The sequence below is a fragment of the Petaurus breviceps genome, unplaced genomic scaffold, assembly GCF_028583685.1.
Source record: "Petaurus breviceps papuanus isolate PSGF00001 unplaced genomic scaffold, PetGlider_PUasm1.0 108, whole genome shotgun sequence".
Lineage (NCBI taxonomy): Eukaryota > Metazoa > Chordata > Mammalia > Diprotodontia > Petauridae > Petaurus > Petaurus breviceps.
Genome location: NW_027185593.1, coordinates 464,247 through 482,741, shown reverse-complemented (window position 1 = coordinate 482,741; position 18,495 = coordinate 464,247). Strand labels below are relative to the sequence as shown.

Here is an 18,495-nt window from a genome sequence, read left to right as displayed (position 1 = left end):
AGATCCTCAACACCAGGGCTGGTGCTCTACTCACTGTGCCACCTAGCTGCCCTTACTGTGCACTTTTTACTTTATTTTTTCCCCTCCTTCCCCAACCCTCCCACTCTAAAGAAAGCTACAATTAAACATGGTTTTATATACATATCTATCAACATACACATGTATACACTAATACACATGTATGTAAAACTATACTATACTTATTTCCTCCTATCATCTGTTCTTTTCTTTCCCTTCATAGGTCCAAGTATTTCCATGTTTTCTAAATCAACCAGCTCATCATTTCCTACACCACAGCAGTATTCCAACCCAATCACACCCTATCTGAGAGATTGTCTATGAAAGTCTTTTCCCAATTTTCTGCATTCCTTCTGTTCTTGGATACATAGGTTTTATTTATACAAGAATATTTCAATTTAAAATAATTCAAATGATCCTTTTTACACTTCAACAATGCTCTTGCCTTATAATATAGTTAAAGTCTGATACTGCTGAGTCTACTTCTCTTACATTTTTTTCCTAGTTTCTTTGAAGTTCCTGACCTTTTGCTCTTCCAAATGAACTTTGTTATTATTTTTCCTAACTCAGTAAAATATTTTTTTAGTAATTTAATTGAGATGACATTGAATAAATAGATTAGTTAGGTAAAATTGTTATTTAAAAAATTATGTTGGCTTTACCTACCCATGAACAATAAATATTACTTCAATTGTTTAGATCTGGGTTTATTTGTATAAAAAGTGCTTTTTGTTTATGTTCATATAGTTCCTATGTCTCTTTTGGCAGGTATATGCTCAGGTATTTTATATTATCTAGATATTTTAAATGGTCTAAAACAATGTTGAATAATATTGCTGACACAGTGTAGTTTCTCCAATTTTTCACTTTTGACTAAATCTATTTTAACTGTAACTTTGTCTGAAATCATGATTACTATCCCTGCTTTTTTTACATACTAAATTCTACTCCTGCTCTTTATTTTGTCTTTGTGTGTATCTCTCATTTTTATAATGTTTCCTGAAAGCAACATATTATTGAATTCAAAATTTTAATCTGTTATCCATATTTATTTTATGGGTAAATTCATCCCATTCACACTCTCAGTTATAATTACTTGTGCATCTTCCTCCTTCCTTGTTTTCCTCACTATCATCATTTTATTTACCCCATCTTTTCTCACTCCTCTGCTTTACTTCTACCCTCTGACCTTGTCCTCCTATTCCTTAATCTGCCCAGCCCTCTAAAAGTCCCTCCCTTATTGTCTTCCCCTGTCCTATCCCCTTGCCCTCTTATTTCTTTCTAAATTTAGAAGACTTGTATACCCTTCTAGATGTATATGTTGTTCCCTATTTAACCCATTCCCAATGAGAGTAAAATTCCAGCACTACCCATCCTCCCCCACTAGCTTCTTCTGTATAAATTTTTCCTTTTATGCCTCATTTGTATAATTACTCCTTTTTATCTCTCCCTACACAGTTTTATACTTAGCTCGACTCATGCCTCTTCTAGTGGACAGCTCTCATGGAGGTTATCTAAGAAGGGAGGAAGAGCCATGGGAGGGTCAAATGAAGGCAATGAGGCAGCCAAACAGTCTCAGGGTCACCTAGGTAAGCTTGTGTTATCTTGGCCATGTGTAAATAGCCACCATAGCTGCTGCTGGGGAGGGAAGAGATGGAGAGAAATCCCCTTTTCCCCAACTGGAAGTCCAAGGGAGAGCTGGTGTTGACTGTGTCCCAACAAATAGTCTACCTTGGAAGAGGGTTAAAGCCATCTCTCTTTGCTCCTTATATTTCTTAGAGTGGATGGCTCCTCTGGCTCAGTCACCAGTGATATCTAACCCCCACTCCATTACAGTGATCATTCAATCAACCAGAAGCTACTCCTCATGTATATAAAGGGCTACATCATGTCTCTCCCCACAGAACCAATGGTGGGCTCCAGTAACAGGATTATGGGACCTGAACCCCTAAAAAGAGAAAGACCCTCAATCCTTAAACTTTCTCACACATTTCAGCCCTGCTGAAATTTCCCTGAGGATTCCAGTTCATGCCAGTATAATCCTTTCAACTGTCTTTTCATTGTGGCCCAGCCTTTCATTGCGACCCACTCCAGGCTCCTTGCCACTTCAGATCTTCCCACAGTATTTTTTCTGTATAAAAGTATCAGTCCTATGCTCATCAAATTCATAGATTCTTACAATCTCGCTGCCAGGTCATGTACAATAAAATCTCACTACTTTGACTGAAAGAAGGCTTGAGTGGTTGAATTCTTTCGAGGCAGACGCACCATGTACCCTTGCATTTTGGGGTTCCCAGCACCCCAAACCACATCACCAATGAAGGTGCTCTAGTTCAGCCCAAGTAAATGCCAAGTAATTTCAGGGTGTGGGGGTGGGCACAGAGCATTAACAACTTCAGAGGAATCAGGAATCAGCTTTGTTTAGGAAGCAGAGCTTAAGGGAAGTCAGGCACCAATGGCAGGTACATTAAGATGCTCAAAATAAGTATTCCTATCTTCACTGAGCTTACATTGAATAATAATAATAATATAATAGATCTCATTACAGAATTTTTAAAAATGTCCGAGTGTACCCATTTCAACTCCTAACCAAAGCATGTAACTTTTGCAACATTACCCACAGGTAAGGGTTATCCAACTGGTGTTTTCTCCTGGGACAATTCATCATATTGTAGGATGATTCTGATAACTAAAGAATTCTTCCTCCTTGTGACTTCCCAACCCTTCACTTGCTCCTATTTCTGCCCTCTAGGGGCAAAGTAGAATAAATCCGTTCCCTTTTCCACAGAGCTGCTGTCAAGGTGCTTGAAAACCTCTCACATGCCTGGTCCCTTGCTCCCATCCCCACCTTTCTAGGATAATAGACCCTTGGGTAATCTTATGGTATGATCCCTTTCCTATCCTGATCAATCAATCAATATAGATTTATTAAAGTCTACTATACACCAATCACTGGGATGGAGATAGAGTGTGATTTCATTGGCATTGCAAACTCCCAGATGAAGAAAGACACTCTGTGAATGCATGTCCAGACCTTCTCTATAAGTCATAATCTTAGAGCACAGAAGTTAAATGACTTACCCAGGATCACATAGCCAGTATGGGGCAGAGGTAGCACTTGGACTTGGATTCAGAAGTGGGACCCGAACCCAGGATTTACTGACTTTGAGACAAGCTTTCTCTTTGATATACCATAATGCCTCAAGAGGCTAGAGAGGCAAAGATACCAAAAAGCAGCCCCGAATCTCGTTTGTTTTTTTTAACCTCCTACTGGGGGAAAATAACCGTAACACTAATTGGTATTTGCCTCAGCTTCCTCATAGGAAAATGAGGATGATAAAAATAGCATTTAGCTCCCAGGGTTGTTGTGAGGATAAAATGTGATGACATTTGTAAAGTGCTCTACTACTCTTAAAGCACTATTTAAAATGATAGCCATTAGCATTACTGTATAAGTATAAGGGCATCCTCCCCATGGTCTCCAAAGTGTCACTGTCCTTCCTGAAATGTGACATCCAGAACTGAATAATCATACTCCTTACATGATCTGTCCCTGGTCCTAGACCCTCAGCTACTCTTACTATGGCTTATACTTATAGTCACGTTGGCTTTTTTTTTTTTTTTTTACTATTCCCTATCAATGCAATGGCTTGGAATCCACTAAAACCCTCAGATCTTTTTTTTTTTTTTCCATATTTCTATAGCGCTTCACAAATTACAAAATGCTGTCTTCACAAAAACTGAGGTTTTTTTTTTGAGGCAAGTCCAAGTCCCAAGGGGGACATAAGTCCCCATTTTACAGATGAGGAAACTGAAGCCAAAAGTGTAGAAGTGGTAAACCTAAGATTACACAGCAATGAGATAGTGGGAAATCTGGAACTGGAAACAGGGAAACGTAGTAGTTAAGTTTAAGGGTCTCTCCCATATTAAAGTGTTCATATGGTCTCTGGCTGCTGGAGCACTTGTTTCCTGTTTCCAAGGGGCCTTCCTCAGGAAGATAGGCTGTGGACTTTGCACCAGTAGACCCTAGCTAATCCTGTACTCCTGACCTTAACCAATGCCTTAGTGAGGCAGTGTGGTATGGTGGGAAGAACCATGACATTGGGATCAAAGAACATGGTTTGGAATTCTGACTTGCCTGTGTGGTCTTGAGAAAGTCAATTCCCTTCTCTGGGTCTCAGTTAGGGGACTGGATTACATGGCCTCTGAAGGCTCTTCCAGCTCAAAACCCTAGGAAAGTGATCCCTCCAGAAAGGGGCCCAGTTTGTCCATGGTGCACACCCCACTTCCCCATTGCTTGGTATCCTCCTTTGCTCAGAGACTCGGGTGAGGACAGGGCCCCAATTGTGCTAATGCAGGGTTTTAGCTACTTCCCTTCCTTCCTGGGGACAGAACTGGGGATTCCCAGGCTGAGCTGTCTGTAACCTTCCCAGGAACCCACAGTCTCAAATTCACAGTTGGGAACCACCAGTTTTAAGCAGAGCTAGAAGGAAAGAAAGCAGGGAAATAGCAAGAAGAAAAAGAGAGGGAGATGGTTACTCCTCCCCCAGCCCCATATTTAGAGTCAGTGTACAGAATCAGAAAGACCCCTGCCCTCAGGAAGTTCCTGTTTGGAGAAGGAAGACCAAGCCCCTGCCAGAAAAGAATCCTTAGTCTGAGAAAAGGAAAGAATCTTTCCTTGGGGGAAAGGGTGGGGAGACTTGGTTCTGCCCTCTGAGACTCCCAGATATGAGGAAAAAGACCAAGTCCTTATGCTCTGTTTGAAGGGGAAACCTGGCCTCTGCCCTTGGGGACCCTCAGGTCCCAGGTAGAAAGCATCATTCTTCCATCAGACAATGGGTCAGGCACTATTTTGGGCCTTGGGGATACTGGGCAAAGACAAATAGGCCTTGTCATCAGGAGCTTACATCTAACTTCTGAAGAAGCAGCCTTGTAGGAATATAAAACATATACCAATATATACTTCTGGGGATGCTCTGTGTGTGTATATATGTGCTTATATACCTAACATATGTATGTGTATATATGTATATGTTTATATAAACATGTATATATGTGTGTGCCTGTGTATATATCCTATGCATATGTCTATAGGCATATTATATATGTATATATGTATCAGCAAATAAAAACTAAATACACTAAATAAAGTAAATTCAAAACAATATGGGAGGGAGTATTATAGAAATTAAGTTCCATGAGATCTGGAGCTATTTCATTTCCATTTTTGTATCTCTCACTGCCTAGATTGTTGCCTGGCAGATAGTAGGTCATTTATCAATGCTGTTGACTTATTAGTTGATTGGCCAATTGTCCATGAGGAGAAGAGAACAAGTATTTACTGTGTGCCAGGAACTGTGCTAAATACTTTGTAGATATAATGTCATATGATCTTCATAAAAATACCCCTGAGAGGCAGATGCTAGTATTATAATTGTCATTTTACAGATGAGGAAACTGAGGCAGACAGCAGTTAAATGACTTGTCCAGGGTCACACAGGCTATCTGAGACTGGATTTGAATTCAACTTCCTGGTGCCAGGCCTGACACTCGACCTACTTTGTCATCTAGCTGGCTCCAGCTAAGAATCTGGGGGGAGGGGAGAGAATGAAAAGCCTTGATTAAGAAGTAGCCCTTCAGCTGAGCCTTGAGGGAAGGTAGGGATTTTAATGAGTGGAAATGAAGAGGGAGAAAATTCCAGGCATGGGACTGTCCATTACAGAGTTGGGAGAAAGAATGTTATTAAGGGTCACAGCATTTCAGCCAGATTGGCTTGTGCATATGTGAGGGAGAGTAATGGGAAATAAGCCGGCGAAAGCAGGTTGGAACAAAATGGTGAAGGACTTTACATGACAGGTCACTAGGCATTTGATCCGAGAGACAAAAGTGAACAAGGGGAAGTCACAGAACCTTCTTGAGCAGCAGAGTATGGTCAGATCTGTGCTTCATGAAAATCTGTCTGGCAGCTACAGGAAGAAGCTGTGTATGGGGAGACTGATCCAGGAAAAGGGTGATGAGGGCTTGAACAGAAATGATGCCTGTGTGGATAGAGAGAAGGGGGTGGGTTACCCTGCTCTGAGGAGAAGAGCTCCCGGCTTCCTGAGAGCCCCTCATCTGAAGCAAAAGACAAAAGTCCCCCAGAATCGAGGGTGCCCCTCAGATGTCTGGCAGTTTGCTCTGACCAAACTGGGAATGGGGTCCTGAGGGCCTTCGGGAATGAGTTATTATTCCAATCCAATCCCCTTACTTTTCGGATAAAGAAAGTGAGGAAAGTTAGCTTGTCCTCCCACCACTATATCCTATGCCTCAGGTGTGCTGGCTTGAAGCAAACGCCCATTTGGGGTGGGGAAAGTCAATCACAGAGGTGAAGAGACAGGGCCTTCCACATCCCTGAGCCCAGGGAAGCCTGAGCCTAGACCCCAGATCGGCGGAACTGTGTGTGCTTCCCCTTCAGACTGTGAGAACTGTGGCTTCTCTGAGGGCTGGGGACAGAAAGGGGGAAGGGACAGAGGATGAAAGGGGAGGGACCCAAGGGACTTGTCCTCTTCATCCCTCCAGTCTTACAAACAACAGGGTCCGCCTGTTCCTCTTCTCTCCTGGCAGGGAACCTCACTGGGTTATTGAAAGAGGCCAAGAAGGCGTTGGCTCTCAGGAAGGCCCCCCTGACTCTGGACTCTACCCTGGTGAGCCCCTCCCTCTAGTAGTCTCCACATCTTTGGAACTGGTCATCTAGCCCTTCCAGTGGTGGGTCTCTGGGGTTGGGTCTCTGAGCCTGCACAGCAGTAGGAGGCTAAATTCTCTCCCCATTCTGTCAGTGAGGTTCCCTTCCTTCCCTCTCCCCACCCTGGGCAGGAAAGCCAGGACTCTGCATGTCGGGGTGCATGCAGCATGTCCTGCTGCTGCTGGGCTTCCGGGGGCACAGGTGGTCAGGGAGGTTGAGTGGACCTTTTAGGGTTGTGGAAGTGGGCTGTGGCTAAAGGCTAGGGCTATGGAGGGGGTGTCCCGGTTTCTGCTTCAATTGCTTCTGGGCTGGGTAGGTGGAGGTGGTAATGAGGGGCAGACAGGGAGCTGCTTTTAGTTCACAGTTAGGAGCCAGAGGATCATTCCAGGCTTAGGAGAGCTCTGAGGCCTGGATTTTGGGTGTCTCCTTAGGCCGCCAGGATGCAGGCTGCTGGGGCCTGGCTGCCCCTCCTGCTGCTACATACCTCCAAGGGCCAGAACCTGACTCAAATCTGCAGCCAGGACTTGCACAACAACACCTGTAGCTGTCTGCTGCCCCATGACCAGCAAAACTGCCCTGACCACAAACTCTCCACCTGGGCCATTGTGGGCATCACCTTGGGTCTGCTGTTGCTGCTAGCCATGGTCATCGTGGGGACAGTCCTGGGGATCCGCAGGAAAAGGTGGTGGGATGCCCCTGAGCCCTGTCCATGGAAGCCTTCGGAGGACAACTTGACCCCAGGCTGGCAAGCGCGTTATGGCAGCCAGAGCTCTAGGCAGCTCACTGTTGCCTCTACCCCCAGTTCATCTGCTGCCCTAGGCCCAAGCAGCTCTGGGACTCTGCTCTATGAGAACTTGTTTCTGGGCTCCCAGCCCAGCCACCAGAGCCGGTGAGTCTCCAACCCTCACTCTGTCCCTCTCAGGGACTTCTCACCCTTCCTTTCCATCCTCCCTCCCCCTTCTCCATCTTCAGGCTTAAAGTAGGTGAGCTGACATGCATATAAACCTCTTCCCTATGGCTCTCACAATTACTCTGTGGTTTGTAAGAGCTTTAAATGCCAATCACAGGAGTGTTTTATGCTAGAAGCCATGGCAGGAAGGGCCAACCCACTTTATAGGTGAGGAGACTGAGGCCCAGAGAAGGACCCAAGGTTACACAGCAGCAGTTTCAGGACTCATCTCCAAGATCTGCATTATGTTCTGTGTTTGTTTTACTTGTTGAGAGACACTAATTACCTTAAATGAATCTCTAACTGGTGAGATAACCTTCATCGAATCTTTTTTCAAGGTGAATCAGAAGGGATGGGCCCATCCTCCCTTGTTCCTATCCCTTAGTATCCAATAGCTTGGTACAACTGAAACATGGTGTGACAGAGAATTCTGGAATAAGAGTCATAAGATCTGGGTTCTAGTCCTTGCTTTTCTGCTCTCATTTACCCTCCCCGACCTCAGTTTTTTTCATCTGTAAAATGTTCAGGCTGTTAGACTAAATCGGAGTTTCAAAGCTGGCAGGGGCCTTGGAAGACCTCTAGTCCCACCTCTTCCTGAGCTGGATCTCACTCTGTGTCTTTGCCTGATATGTGCCCATCTTAGGCTCATCTCCATTAACTCTGGAGGCAATCTCTTCCAGTATTGTTCAGTTTCTGTGGGGGCTACTTAGCTCTGCCTCTACAGCTAGCCCTGCTTGGTCCTGGTTCTTGACCTCTGAGACCAAGCAAAGTAAGTCCAGGCCCTTCCAAATGAGAACCCTTTAAATACTTGCAAACAGTTATCATGGGCCCCCTCCCCCATGACGGCATTTCTTCTCAAGGTTAACTGACCCCAGTTCATTCACCTGAGCCTTCATTTATGGTTCCCTCCCCATCTTGGCTGCCCTCCTCTGGACACCTACAGTTTTCAAGGTCCTTGCTAAAACGTAACTTCAGAACTGAAGCCAGTATTCCTGATGTGGCATGAGCAGAGGACATAGAACAGCCGGGCTAGCACCTGAATTTGCAGTTAGCCAGAACCTGAGGTCACTTCTGGCTCTGACCTGCTGTTGGTAGGCTCCTTCCAGATGATTGGAGATATCATTCTGGAAGGTACTTAAGAGATTACTCTCCAACCCCTTCATTTTTCAGTTGAGGAAACAGTGTTGGAGGGTACAGGTGACTTCCCCAAGGTTTCTGGGATTTTATTCAGGCATTCCCCACCTCCAACTCTTCCAGAGCAACAGCACAAGTTGCAGAGGGGTCCTGGGAAAGTCCCAGTCCAGTGACTCTTTGGAAGAGGGATGGAGTCAGCCCTGACCTAGCCTTGTTCAACTCCCTCAAACCTTGGCCAGACAGGGTGGTATAATAGACAAAACGAATGTTTGACTTAAGCCCAGAAGACCTAGGTTTGATTTTTATTTCATTCTGTACTAGTTGTGTGACCCTGGGCAATTCACTTAACTGTTTGCCTCAGTTTCCTTGTCTGTAAAATAAACTGGAGAAGGATGACAAACCACTTCAGTATCTCTGCCAAGAAAACCAATGGGGTCACAAAGAGGGTCATGAATAGGGTCACCAAGAGTTGGACATGACTGAAAACGATTGAATACCACAAAGATCTCTTCTTCCAGCTCCCAATCTGCAATCACTCACTCCACAAGAATGCCAGATTAAGTTCCATTTCCTCCCTGGCTTCCCCCCAGCCCAGCCCACCCCAACACTGTCCTAACATCTGGCTCGTCTTTCCTCCTCCAAACAGAGGATCTTTGCCAGATCCCGAGGCCGTCTACATGAACTATGAGGACAGCCCCAGGACCGAGCACCCCATCTACGGCAATGTGGATAACGTGACTTGCACCGCACATCCCCAAGAGCCCCCTCACCCTGGGGCCGAGGATGAGGATGATTACGTGGTGCCAGGGTGCTGAACTCACCAGACTGGGAAACCCAGGCCTAGGCACCCAGGGCCAGCACCTAGACCGAGCCGGACTTTATGGAGATGGACCAGCCAGCCGACTGTGCCCAAGACTCCAGGAAGCCGGGGACTGAAGGGAGTCTGGGCAGCTAATAAAGAAATTCGGTAGAGGCTGAAATGTCTTTCCCCCGCCCCCGCCCCAGCTCCCTTCCGTCTTTCCCCAGGGTTCAATTTTGATCACCAGAGCTGCTCTCGTCCCCTTCCTACCGCAGGGGAGAGCTGACCAAACCGGAAGCCGCCCCTCCCCCTCGGCTGAGCTCTGGCTCCAAAAAGGGAAAGAGCGCGGGGCGTAACTGCGACCTGCGAAGCGGACTCTGTGGGCTGGCGGTGGGGGCAGGGCGAAGGCACCAAGTGTTGGGGCTCCCTCACCCGCGGTGCCTGGGAGGACTTTGTGCCCCCTCCTCACCCCCTGGCCCCAGGCCAAGCGGGGAAGCCGGAGCCCCGGGAAGGAGGACGGACGCCCGTGCCTTAGATCTGTGGGCAGCCCCTCTGCGCAATCATTCAGCAAACATTTACTAAGCTCCCACTGCGCGCCAGGTACTGTGTTGGGTGCAAAGGCAAAGAAGTAAAGGAGAGAAAAGAAAGAAAGTAGTCCCTGACTTCAAGATGTTGATTAGGTACAGAGATTAGAAAACAGAACTCTATACAATATAACATAGAATTATGTATTATATAACGTTTCTCCTCAAGAAGAGGACAGATAGGAGACAATAGCTGTCATGAATTATTGAATCAATAGAGGGTTTTTGTTTTTTTTGCTTTTTGGAAGACAACTGGAGTTAAGTGACTTGCCCAAGGTCCCGCAGCTAGTAAGTGTTAAGTGTCTGATGCCGGATTTGAACTCAGGTCCTCCTGACTCCAGGGCCGGTGCTCTATCCACTGCGACACCTAGCCACCCCAATAGAGGGTTTTTTAGGGATGGGAGAGATAATGGGCACATTTTCCATTGCAGGAAAGAGGGGAGAGAGATCAAAGGTAAGAGAGAACTGGGATGATAAAGGGGACAAAGTACAGGAGACACTGGGAGGGGATGGTTCAGGGATGAATGCTCCATCGCTTGGAGAAGGGTCTATCTCTTCCTTGGAGTAAAAGCAGAGATAGTTGGCAAAGGTGTGGGAATGATGTGAGGTAAGGAGGAGGGGACAAAGGAGAGCCTCGAGGTCACATACTCCTGGCCTATCAGAACATAACCTCAGTTCGGGGCTCTGTGTACAATGGTTTGGAGAGGGGAAAGCAGGAGGCAGGAGATTAAGTAAGGGGATTTTGCAGTGATCTGGAGAAGCCTCCCTCTATGTTAGGGGGTGCCTGGCAGATTCTCAGGGAGATTGCTCTAAAATCACACAATTGTCTAACTTCCTTGGGAGCTGAGAAATCCAACTGGTGGCCTGGATCAGAGTGTAGAGAAGTGAGGGTCCCTAAGTCTTTGGTAAAGATAAATAGACTTGGACACTTCACTTTTCTCTGGTGCTATTGGAAGACACGACCATATGGTATGGACTTCTTAGCAGAGAGAAGTCTCCATTTGGAACTGGAGGACCTGAGTTCAAATCCCAGCTCTCCTACCTATATAATTTTGAGAAATCACTTTTTTCCTCTGTGGGCCTCAGTTTCCTCATCTGCAAAATGGAGTTGGACCGAAAGGTTTCCAAGATTCCTTCCAGATAGAAATCTATGATCGCAGGCTAGCTATCATTTCCATAAGGCTCTCCACAATAACCCTGAGATGCATTAAGTAGTATTATTTCCATTTTACAAATGAGGAAACTGAGGCCTAGGATAAGTGACTTTATTTTATTTTACTTCGAACTTAACAAACCTCAAATAAAATGAATATTTCCATGTACAATGTAGGCAGGATAAGATACCACACACCGAGGTCCTTTTTCTAATTAAACTACCAAGCATTCAAATACTACTGCAGAGAGCACAACTCCTATGGGCTGACCATGTTGTTGGAAGGCAACGAACTTGTCAAAAAGACTATTTTATGGAGAACTCACACAGGGTAAGTGCTCACGTGGTGGTCAGAAAAGGACATTCTCAAGTTCTCTAAGAACTTTGGAAATGATTGTGTGACATTGGAGACACTGGCACAGGACCACTCAGCATGGTGTGCCCTCATCAGACAGGGTACTGTGCTCTCTGAGCAAAGCAGAATTGAAGTAGCTTAAAAGAAACTCAAGATGTGTAACATTAGAGAATCCACCCCAGATGTTCACACGGACTATTTATGCCCAACCTATGGTAGAGTGTTCTGAGTTCTACTGGTCTGATCAGCCAGAGACACACTATGACTTGACTCTGTATTATTTTTCGTATACAGTATATGAAACTTTGAATCTCTACTAAGTAAAGCCTGAGATTAAGTAATTTATTCAGGTTCACACAATTACATTGGGGATTTGAATCCAAGTTTCTTCTGACTTGAAATCCAGTTATCTATCCATGACATCATTCAAGAACACTGGAAGCAGAAAGACCCACTATTCTCTTACCAGTCTTGGACTTGAGCCCAAATTCTACTCTAGGCCTGAGGGCACATCTTAGAGGGGCACCCCTCCCCCTACTGTGGCCCCTCCTGGCCTTCCAGGAGTGCTACCTTCAGTTGCTTCTGTGGATGGTGCTCCTGGAGCCAGTGGGCCACAGTCCTGGGCTCTTTCACAGGCCCTTGGGTAGAAGCTAGTTGCTGCAGGGTCACCAGTGACCCTGCTGCAGTCACACACTAGCTCACCAGGTGCCTGGGCTCTCTGCAGACGTGTCTCCAGCCATGTAGCTTAATATCTTGGTTCTTCCTGATCAGCCACCTGGGCCCCAGAGCCAGCTCCACAGTCTGAGGATTTGGCATTCTCCATACTTGAGAGGATGGTGAGATCAGTGCAGCCACTTAAGTGACCTTGGATAAGTAAGATAACCTCTCTGGGCCTCAGTTTCCCCATCTGTAAAATGAGAGGATTGGATTAGATGATATCTGGTCCCTTTCAGCTCCAAACCTACCATGGGGATGTCAATATCAACAACCCCACAAAGTTGGTATTATCTCCATTTTATAGAGGAGGAAATTGAGGTTCCAAGAGAACAACTAAGTGGTACCAGGAGAATTGGAACCACTCAGTCATTCAGTCAATAAACATTAAGTATCTGTTATGTGCCAGGCATGGTGCTAAGTGCTGGGGACACTGAAAAAATCAAACGAGTGAGACAACGTGCAGACAAATATATACAAAGTAAGTACAGGATAAATAGGAGATAATTAACAGAGGGAAGGCATTCGAATTAAGAGGGGTTGGGGAAGAATTCTAGTAAAAAATGGGATTTTAATCGAGGCTTCAAGAAGCCCAGGATGTCAGCAGGTGGAGTTAAGGAGAGAGAGTGTTCTAGGCACAGGGGACAAGCAGAGAGAATGCCTGGAGTCAAGTGTCTTGTTTGAGCCAAGAAGCCAATGTCAGTGGATCAAAGAGTCTATGGCGGGGGAATAAGGGGTAAGAAGATCGGAACACAGGTCTTGACTCCAAGTCCAATTCTCTAACTCTTTGCAATGAGTTGAAAAAGACCAGGCAGCCAGCTAGTGATAAGGTAGGACTAGACCCCACTGTGAATGTGATACTCAGAGAAGAGAGAGCTTCACCCAGGTTTTGAGGCACCAGGGAATCCTTCCCCTGCCCCATCCTGCAGATTCTTTTCTTCTTGTTTTGTTTTTTAATTTTTAAATTTTCTCCAATTACTTGTAAAAACACTTTTACCATTTTTTAAAATTTTGAGTTCCTAATTCTAGTCCTCCCTCCTTCCCCTCCCCACCTTGAGAAGGTAATCAATTTGATATAGATTATACATGTACAGTCATGAAAAAAAATTGCCATATTAGTCTTGTTGTGGAAGAAAACAGAGCCCCCAAACCAACAAGAAAAATGAAGAAAGTTTTTTTAAAAAGTATGTTTTGATCTGCATTCAGACTCCGTCAGTTTTTTCTTTGGAAATGAATGGCATTTTTCATCATAAATCCTTTGGAATTGTCTTGGATCTTTGTATTGCTTAGAATAGCTAAGTCATTCACATTTGGTCATTGTACTATATTGCTGTTACTATGTACAATGTTTTCTTGGCTTCTACACACTTTCCTTTGTTTCAGTTCATGTAAGTCTTTCCAGGTTTTTCTGAGAGCATCCTGCTAATTATTTTTTATAGCACAATAGTATTCCATCACAACCATATACCACAACTTGTTCAGCCTTTCCCCAATTGATGGACATCCTTTTAATTTCAAATTCTTTGCCACTACTAAAAAAAAAACTGCTATAAATATTTTTGTTCATATAGGTCTTTTTCCTTTTTCTTCGATCTCTTTGGGATACAGACCTAGTAGTGGTATTGCTGGGTCAAAAGGTATGCAGTTTTATAGCCCTTTGGGCATAGTTCCAAATCTGCTGATTCGTTCCTATTGTTCTGAGCTGTAATCAGAAGATAACAGAGCCTGACTTCCTTCTCAGCCTCCCAAGATCATACAGACTCTGGGCCTTGACGTTTGGCTTTAGATTCCCCTGGTGTGTTTCTTCATTGTGGTTAGAAAGACCTTAGCACATGAGGAAGGAAGGTTGTTGAATATCACTCAGGGATCAGGGAGAAGCTCCCATCTCCCCTTGGCAGAGCCTCACAGACCCTTGAATTGGGTCTTATGGCCCTCCAGGCTGTCCTGCCTTCCTCAGCTTCCTCTGAGCTCATGCACGAGTCTGTGAGAGGCCCTGCTCCATGGAGCTTCTCTGTCCTCCCACATTATTCTTCCTGTGACCCCTCTCCTACTTCCTTTTTTTGTACACATCTAATTTCCTCTTGGGTGTCCCTCTCCAACCTCCCCAAGCATGTGCCTTTGCCACTTCCCTTCTGGATCCCATTTCCATCTTCACAGGTTCCCAATGCCCTTAAGCTGACCCCTGATTGACCAAGCCCTGCAGTATGGCCTCATACCCAGGTCTGCTTTCCTTGAGGGTCTCTGTGCTTCCAAATGATTTGTTTTTCTATGAAAACTACCCCTCTTGCTCTTTCAAGACTGGCACATCCAGCTTTGAACTATTGGTGACTGGATTATAAAGTTATTTATGGGGAGATAGGAGTGAGCCAACCCCAAGTGCATTGAGAAGTTGAAAGAGTTCACACACACACAAACACACAACCATTGAATTTTCAGGCTGAAAGACACCTGAAAGAGCCCTGAGTTGGGAGCCAAGAAACCTGGTTCCTGGTTCCTTCTTTTAAGGTTTGAGTCTGGAAAACATGGAGCAGACAGAATTGATTCAGTAGTGGAAGGATTCTCAAAAGTTGCCCAGTCCCTCCACTTCTTGTGGAGAGGGGGAAACTGAAAGTCAGAGAAGGAAAGTCATTGGCTCAAAGTCACACAGCAGGTCAATGGTAGAGTCAGGACTTAATTCTAGGTCTTCTGACCTCCAGACTCTTTGCTCTTCCATTCCATGCTAAACTGAGGTGGAAGGTGGGGCTAGAAAGAGTCAGCAGGTTGAATGAGGTGAGCTGGATTCTTGATGGTTGTGGAAGCTCTACCCTTCAATGCAGATCTCAACCCTTTAAACTTTAGCAGATGGATTTTATATAGCAACAATGGTCCCTAAATTACAAAATTGCAAAGTGGTGACAAACTCCTCCTTTGTGATATGGGTCCTCAGGACAAGCAAGGGTCATTGCTAGACTGATGCTCAGAGTATCTCCAAACTGGTTGATTCAGCCAAAGCATGGTTTATGCCAAGATAGCCTTTAGAGTCAAATCTTGGTTGTTGATAGCATATTATGAAACACAGTTCCCACTTGTTGGCAGAGGTGGGGGATTATGGCTACAGAAAACTGTGTACATTGTCAGACATGGTTACCTTGTCTATAGTTTTGCTGAACTATTTTCATTATAAGAAGGATTCTATGGCATGGTAGTGGAGAATTTCATAGTAAAAAAAAAATACATCAGTAAAATAAAATGTATAAAAGTCAACTGGGCCATGAACCACAGGACCCTGGGAGATGTTGAGAAAAGGGATGAGAGCATATAAGACTATGGGTGATGATTGTCAGAGTGAGTCAGGATGCCTATGTACTTGATCAGGTATCCTAGATGACTTTCAAGGTACTGTTGTAGTAATAGCAGCCCACACTTGGCTAATATCCTGCTTTCTGCAAGACTGAAAAAAAAGCAGGCTTTTGCCTTACTAATTAATCATTAAACCAGCCAACCAATTAATTAATCAACCAGCAAGGCCATATAGAATAAAATTTGGCCACTAGGTAGCACTGCCCAAATGGTTTTATCAGAGGGTATCTGGTCACATGTTCATTCACTGGCTTCCCTAAAAGTAATATATTTTCCTTGTTTATCAAAGGGCACCTACCTACCCACTCTCAGACTATTCCCCAGTCTTACTGCTCCCAGGATCCTGTGGCTCATGACCGAGTGATGGCCTTCTACTTAGATCAGGCCCTTACATTAGAGGCATGGAAAAAGACAAATTGGAATATTGCTCTAAGATATTATAATTATAGAAATATCAATATAGATCTAACTCCCATCTCCCTTTGTCTGGGAAATTTCCTTAATCCCAACTGATTCTTTCTACTTTTAATATAACCCAAGTAATCCATACTATGACCATATATGATTATCACATGAAAAAAATTGGGGTGGCTAGGTGGCGCAGTGAATAGAGCATCGGCCCTGGAGTCAGGAAGACCTTCAGATTCAGTCTCAGACACTTGACACTAGTTGTGTGACCTTGGGCAAGTCACTTACCCCAATTGCTCTGCTTTCCCCCCTCAAAAAAAAAGAAATCAATACAGGACTACTTAGAAACTACTCTATTGGAAGCAGGACCTCCCCGTGCTCCAGCTTCCACCTTCCCCAATCCATGTAAAAAGGGGACTCTAAACAAACTTTGGAGCTGCAGAACCCACAAAATGGCACAGAGAAGCTAACCTCCTGCTGAGGACAGCTTGGCAGGCCAGCAGGAATCGGCCAGCACAGTGCTCTGGGAGCTGAGCCCAGCCCCACACAGAGGCTTTAGCCCCAGGGCAGGCCTGACCAGCAGCCAGCAAGAGGGACTCCAGATCAGCAGCAGCTGTGGCCATTTACAGATTTATTAACACATAGATGAGAAGGACAAAGTGAGAGGTCAGTGCAGTCTGGACTTTGGGACCCAGTAAGTGGGAGTGCATGGCTTTTGCCCCTGGGGTGAGAAGCAACTGAGACACTGACACAGTCAGTCAGCGCCAGGTGGCAGCTTCAGCTCCTGGCCTGCAGAGTGTAGGGGGACAAAGCACCAGTCTGAGGGGTAATCGCTCTTGCTTTAACCTTCTTGGATCTGGATTGTAGTCTAGGGTGGAGGTCCTGGGGTTCGTGTCCAGCTTGCCAGAACGTGTGGAGACCTCAGAGAGGGCACCCATCTAATACCTCTGGCAGCTGATAAAACCCCAGTATTTGGGATGAAAGCTCCCCTGTCTGGTGGCAGAGTCCTACTATGGCAAAAAGCCCAGGGGGTCAAGTGACTGAGGGGCGACATGACCAGGCAAAGGAAACAAAGCAGACAGAAGATTCCAACATTAGACTTCTATTTTGGGGACAAAAAGAAGCAAAGCATGGAACAGGAGGAAGACAGTGAAGTCAGAACTCCTGTACCAAAAGCTTCAAAGGAAAATTTGAAGTGGTTGGTTATGGCTGGTTACAGGCCATAGAGGGCCTTAAGAAGCAGATAAGAGAAGTGGAGGAAAAATTGGGAAGAGAAATGAGAACGATGCAAGAAAATTACGAAATGAGAGTCAACAGCCTGACTGAGGAAAATCACATCTTAAAAAATAGACTAACTCAAATGGCAAAAGAGGCTCAAAAAGGCAATGAGGAGAAGAATGCCTTAAAAAGCCAAATTTGCCAGATGGAAAAAGAATCTCAAAAGCTCAATGAGGAGAATCATTGCTTCAGAATTAGATTGGAGCAAATGGAAGCTAATGACTTTATGAGAAATCAAGATGCTGTTAAACAGATCTAAACAAATGAAAGAATAGAAGGCAATGTGAAATATCTCATGGGAAAAAACCACTGACCTGGAAAATAGATCCAGGAGAGATAATTTAAAAACTATTGGACTACCTGAAAGCCACGATCAAAGTAAGAACCTAGATGGGGCGGCCAGGTAGCACAGCGAGTAAGAGCACCGGCTCCAGTGTTGGGATGACCTGGGGATTGAATCTGGGCTCAGACACTTAGCACCTACCCAGAAATAACTGGCCATGTAACCTTGAGCTAGTTACTTAACCCCCATTGCTTAAAAAAAAAAGTAAGAACCTAGAAACCATCCTCCAGGAAGTTCTCAAAGAAAACTGCCCTGATGTTTTAGAACAAGAGGACAAAATCGAGGTTGAAAGAATCCACCAATCACCTGCTGAAAAAGATCCCAAAAAGAAAACTCCTAGGAATATTATAGCCAGGTTCCAGAATTCCCAGATTAAGGAGAGAATATTACAAGCAACCAGGAAGAAACAATTTGAATATTGTGGAAACACAATCAGGATAACCCAGCATCTGGTAGCTTCTATACTGAGGGATCAAAGGGCTTGGAATATGATATTCCATAGGTCAAAGGAGCTGGGATTAAAACCAAGAGTCACCTACCCAGCAAAACTGAGTATCATGTTTCAGGGGAAAATATGGTCATTCAGTGGAATAGAGGACTTTCAAGCATTCTTGCTGAAAAAAACAGAGTTGAATAGAAAATTTGACATTCAGATACAAGAAGCAAGAGAAGCATGGAAAGGTAAACAGGGAAAAGAAAT

The 18,495-nt window shown here is 44.9% G+C and overlaps 1 protein-coding gene and 1 long non-coding RNA gene across 3 annotated transcripts in view; both read left to right on the top strand.

Annotated features, from left to right (window-relative positions):
- The window catches only part of LOC138154097 (uncharacterized), a 34,733-nt gene extending 32,514 nt beyond the window's left edge, over positions 1-2,219 (top strand). The window contains exons 2-3 of the long non-coding RNA XR_011166548.1: positions 1,477-1,607; positions 1,798-2,219. This is a non-coding gene — a long non-coding RNA (uncharacterized lncRNA). The remainder of the gene's footprint in view (positions 1-1,476; positions 1,608-1,797) is intronic.
- Positions 2,220-6,554: 4,335 nt separating this feature from the next.
- LOC138144110 (uncharacterized) lies at positions 6,555-9,792 on the top strand. Of its 2 annotated transcripts, none has more exons than XM_069065429.1 (3): positions 6,555-6,701; positions 7,171-7,628; positions 9,469-9,792. In XM_069065429.1, exons 2-3 carry the CDS (start codon positions 7,180-7,182, stop codon positions 9,635-9,637), a joined length of 618 nt encoding a protein of 205 aa, XP_068921530.1. In that variant the 5' UTR covers positions 6,555-6,701; positions 7,171-7,179; the 3' UTR covers positions 9,638-9,792. The 2 variants fall into 2 exon arrangements, with proteins under 2 accessions (XP_068921530.1, XP_068921599.1); XM_069065498.1 differs by having other exon boundaries at positions 6,555-6,762.
- The last annotated feature ends 8,703 nt before the right edge of the window (positions 9,793-18,495 follow it).

Excerpts from the sequence above, each read along its gene's own strand:
- LOC138144110 (XM_069065429.1), top strand. The coding sequence starts at position 7,180 with ATGCAGGCTGCTGGGGCCTGGCTGCCCCTCCTGCTGCTACATACCTCC. Across the intron at positions 7,629-9,468 it reads CAGCCCAGCCACCAGAGCCG|AGGATCTTTGCCAGATCCCG; the intron begins GTGAGTCTCCAA and ends TCCTCCAAACAG.